Here is a 4,852-nt window from a genome sequence, read left to right as displayed (position 1 = left end):
ATGCTGTTGGTAAGGAATCTTGTGGTTACCCATCAAAAGAAAGAAGCCCTGAGACTGGTCAGCAGCACATTTCTTGTGTCCTCTAGTTTCCTTTCCCTGAGAACTCAGTACTAAAAAGGAACTCTAGCCAGTCACTGAAGCTCATAAGCAAGGATGTATTTCAGCCCTCAGTGTCTGTCTTATATACAGCAGGTGCTTAGTAAATGATTGTAATGTAGTAATGCTTGACGTTTCATGGGTTGTTGGAATTAACCAGAACTTCTCTAAAAGACATAAAAGAAACTGTGAATGAAACATCACACCAGTCACCTGGTTATGTGTGTGAAGCTCTTCAATTAGAGGAAATCAGGTGCTGGCCAAAGAGACAGAGGTGAAGGCGCCTCCGGGGGACTGCTGATATTGCTTCAACTAAGGTAAGTGTTTTGGCAGAAATGGCAGAGGCGTGAGACATGAAAGCAGGAGACAGAACTCTCCTGCAACACCAAGGGTAGCCATGGGGTCCACACATTTTCAACGAGAAAACTCCTAAGGACACCACTGGGAAACCTCTAAATAGAACTAAAAGCAGTTGCCAGGAGATGTGCCACCTGAGGGTGACCATCTGAAGCCCCAGGAGGTCTTAGATAAGGTGACAAGGTAATTGGAAGTTCTGGGCTAAGGCAGCCAAGGTGAGATGTGAGGAGGATCTGAAACTCTACCTTTTAAGGCTCAAATGTGAATCTAGGTGTGTGGAAGTCTACCTAAGAGCCATATTTTAGAAGGCAGGACTGCTGCCTTTGTGACCATTCTCCCTCTAGCTGCTCTTTCCAAAGCATTTGCTTTTTACTAGTGAGTTTATTCCTAGATTTTGCCTACTCTGAAGCCACAGCCACTAGAGTTCTTTAATTATGTACAATTCCAAGTCGCAATCCAAGGTCCAGACTTAACTTTGTAACTAAAAAAGATTTAGTTATCCAGAATCAATAATAGCTAAAGTGCCATATTTGCCTAATGCCTGTTTTGAAGTCTACTATCAGATGTTCAGAATTTGATCCTCAATTTTGCAATAATCTCTAAGTTTCTTTTCAGTATCCTAACATCCTCTGAACTCATGAAAATTCTTCCCGATACATTCATTCTCTCTCTCTCTCTCTCTCTCTCTCGCTCTCGCTCTCGCTCTCGCTGTCTAAGTAAATATAATTTGGGGGTAAAAACAGAATATGAGTGGAATTCCCTAATGCCTATTTAATAGTGAGTCATATAAACATTTTATGTTTATTTGAAATTTTCTTTCCACTCTGCTTTATTAAAGATGAACAGCCATGCCTGGTTATTGTTATGATAGTGACAATTTTAACTTTTCATACTGATGCTCTCAATAGTAGATAATGAATACTCTCATTTACTGAACTATCTGCCTTTCTGAGATAGGACATAAAATATTTCCACATGCATATCCTGCTGTTATCTCAAATACACACCTAAAGCCAAACTATTCTGAACATTTTAAAAAGTTATTTCTATACCCATACACTGCCCCCTTTTTCCGTTAGTAATACTGCAGGTTTCACATTCACACCCATGAAGTCATTTTAGACTTCTTCTTTTTCTTAAGTCCATCTCCACCAAGTGCACTCAATCGTTCACAAAGCCTCTATGATTCGTATACCACAATGTCTCACTAGCCCATTTCTTCTCTTCCCTCCCTCACTGTCCACTTCATGATTTCAGGTCAATTCTCCCATATTAACCTGCAAACTTGTTTCCCTCCGTTTTCCAAACCATCCAGTGACCATGATAATATTGGTATTCCTCTAATGGGACATTATCCACATCACTTTCTGACCAAAATCCTTCCAGATTCCCTACTGGTACATAGACTACATGGGGCCAAATTCTTTCTCTCTTTCTCTCTCTTGCACTCTCACTCTGTGCGTGAGTGAGGTGTATTCCTTGCTTGTTTTGCAGATCTCTGTAATTTTGTTCCACTCTTCCTTTTCAACTTTTTGTTATCCTGTTCCCCAAATTGCCCTGGCACTCTTTGTATATGTTGTCAATTCTATGAATATGCCCTTCCTTCTCCTCTCCACGTATCAAAATACTACTCATTCATCATAATCCAGCTCAAATCTCCCCTTTTTGAAACGCAGATTCATCTTCTATGTAAGTGTTCCTAACCACCCCAACCTAAACTGATTCCTCTGTCTTCTGATACCTCATGGGATTTATTACCTACATTCACATTTGACACTTCCAAATTATCTTCTCTTCTTCGTTTTCTTTTAACTTTTCATGTGTTTTTATTTCTCCAAATAAATAGTAAAGTAATAAGGGCAGTTACTGTATCTTATTCACATAATGGGTCCTGATTTCTAGAGTCAAACTGACTGCATTTTAGCCCATGCACTGTTATTTACTGACTATAATCTTGGTCTTAATTGTCTCGTCTGTGAAATGGAAATAGTGGTAGGTATTTCCTTACAGGGATTTTGTGGGCATTTTATGAGACAATGCATGCAAAGTGCTTAGAATAGTATCTGGAACATGGTAAGCATTCATTAAATGTTAGTTATTATAATTATTACGCATCTCTTTTACCTTGATTTTTAACCAGCATTAATCAATATTGAATGGAGTTCAGCTGAGTCAATTGTGGGATTACAAGGTAAGAGGTAGACAGTGTGGGCAGAAGACTGCGGAATGGGGGAGCTTCCTGGCATCACTAAATCAAGCCATAGATGCTGTCACTTACCATCAAACAGCCTCATTCTAAGTCCCTGCTAAGTCCCTTAGAGATCCTAAGATTAAGGGCCTCTAACTCTGCTCCAGAGACCTCTAAGGTTTTGGCACAATGTAAAGGGGCTGTTTTCCCAGCCCCTACTTTCCTGCCAATAAAATCTGACCCGGCTGCAGACAGCAGGCTACCAATCTTCCTAAGGGGCTTCAGGGTGGTATGAAAAAATGTGGACCTGGCTGGGCGCAGTGGCTCACGCCTGTAATCCCAGCACTTTGGGAGGCCAAGGAAGGCGGATCACTTGAGGCCAGGAGTTTGAGACGAGCCTGGGCACATACACGGGGAAAACCTGTCTCTACTAAAAATACAAAAACTAGCCAGGTGTGGTGGTGCACACCTGTAATCCCAGCTACTGGGGAGGCTGAGGCAGGAAAATCACTTCAACCCCAGAGGCGGAGGTTGCAGTGAGCTGAGATCGCCCCACTGCACTCCACCCTGGGCGACTGGGCCAGACTCTAAAAGAAAAAAAAACGTGTGGACCAGAGAACCAGAGAAGCCAGCCTACCTGCCTACCTGCAATTTTATTTAATCAGCTTCACGACTGGCCTACTGACGTGGAAAACAAGCTCAGTAAGACACACTCCTTTCATCTCACAGGCAGAGTCACGATGCCCATGTGCACCAGCCAGTTGGATACTCTCAGCTGGGACCCCATCATCAACAGATAAAGAGCAACTGATGCTGACCAAAAAGATGGGGACATCTGTGCTGCCCAACTGAGCCGTAAAATCCTATATTTGGTAGAGAATATTAAACTGAAAATTAACAAGTTTGAACCCCCCCCCCAAAAAATCATGAATACCATTAGGCAGTCCAAGCAAATTCAACAGATTCAGGCTTAAACCATATATACGCCCTACTGAAAACAATTCAGAGGCAATAACCAATTTTATGAAAGGTGAAAAGTGTGATCAAAGGCATGAATCGTGGTCCAGTGAAACAAACGCGTCCTTTAGATGTAGCAGACCTGAATACCTCACATTCAAGCTGTGTAACTGCAGGTAAATTTTCTAACCTCGATTTTCTGATGGATAAAGGGGTTCCTAATACCCAGCTCACATGACTGTGGTGACAAATGGGACAGTGGATTTAAAGCAGGCTATTTGGCAAGTGGCACATGGTAGGGGCACAACCCATTCAGTGTCCCTCCCTCTCACTCCAGAAGCAGACTCATCCTGCCCAAGGCTAGGCGTGAGGCTCCTGGTAATGATTCCAAGGGCGGGTGAATAAGGTTATTTGAACATTTCTGAAACATTGACTTAGTTTGTGCTGGGTGTTGTAGGATTCACACAAGTAGAGACTCTCTGCTCCCGGAGCTTTTCAGCCTGCGACTCAGGCGCCCACCTCTGTGCAAAGGGCTGTTTCCTTCCTATCTCCTGAAAGAGATCTGGATGGATCTTGGGTTCAAGCTCGATTTTGACACTTTGATTGCCATTTCCATCAAAGCCAATTTCCTTGCTGAAAGAAGTCCTACCCCTGGGTGAAATCCCAACAGTCATTTGTTTAAATTCTTTTATTGGCCTTGCTAATGCAGGGTGTGGTTTTTCCTCATCATGGAATACTGATAAGTAAACAACCACGGGGAACCTGCCCGTCGATCTCCTTGACCGCCCGGGACATGATCCGTGTTATTGCTGGGTGGAGAAGGTGTCGCCGAGCGGAAAGGTGCCGTCCTGCACCAGGCCGGGGGAGCGGCGCGGGGAGGTCGGGACCCCTGGGTTGGGCCGGGGCAGGGAATGGGCACGAGGGGAGGCGGCGCGGGAACCTCGGGCAGCCCCAGCGGTTGGGTCGAGCCCGACAGGTTCTAGCAGCTCCCCTCACCCCTCTCCACGCCTCCCGGGTTTTCCCCTTGGCTCGGGGTTTCCTGTTTCAGTTCTCGGCGTTCTCCAGCAGCAGGTGCTGGTTTGCCAACCTCGGCTCCAGAGGCGGCGACGGAGGAGAAGGAAAAGAGGGAAGGGGAGGAGGAAGCGGCGCGGCTGCGGTGGCTGCGGGCGGGCGGGCGAGGAGCGCAGAGCGAGGCGGCGGAGCCGGGTTCGCTCTCGCCCGCGGAGCAGCGGCACGGACGGCGGGCAGGGCCGA

The 4,852-nt window shown here is 45.4% G+C and overlaps 1 protein-coding gene across 1 annotated transcript in view; it reads left to right on the top strand.

The window, feature by feature from the left end:
* Positions 1–4,348: 4,348 nt before the first annotated feature.
* The window catches only part of ZC3H12C (zinc finger CCCH-type containing 12C), a gene marked incomplete at its 5' end in the record, with an annotated part of 83,250 nt that continues 82,746 nt past the window's right edge, over positions 4,349–4,852 (top strand). The window contains one exon of the mRNA XM_017883005.1: positions 4,349–4,438. Within this exon, the coding sequence (XP_017738494.1) occupies positions 4,349–4,438 (90 nt within the window). The remainder of the gene's footprint in view (positions 4,439–4,852) is intronic.

The sequence above is a fragment of the Rhinopithecus bieti genome, unplaced genomic scaffold (assembly GCF_001698545.2).
Source record: "Rhinopithecus bieti isolate Rb0 unplaced genomic scaffold, ASM169854v2 scaffold_11964, whole genome shotgun sequence".
Taxonomy (NCBI): Eukaryota; Metazoa; Chordata; class Mammalia; order Primates; family Cercopithecidae; genus Rhinopithecus; species Rhinopithecus bieti.
The sequence above is the reverse complement of the archived record's forward strand: the minus strand, read 5'-3'. Positions and strand labels throughout refer to the sequence as shown.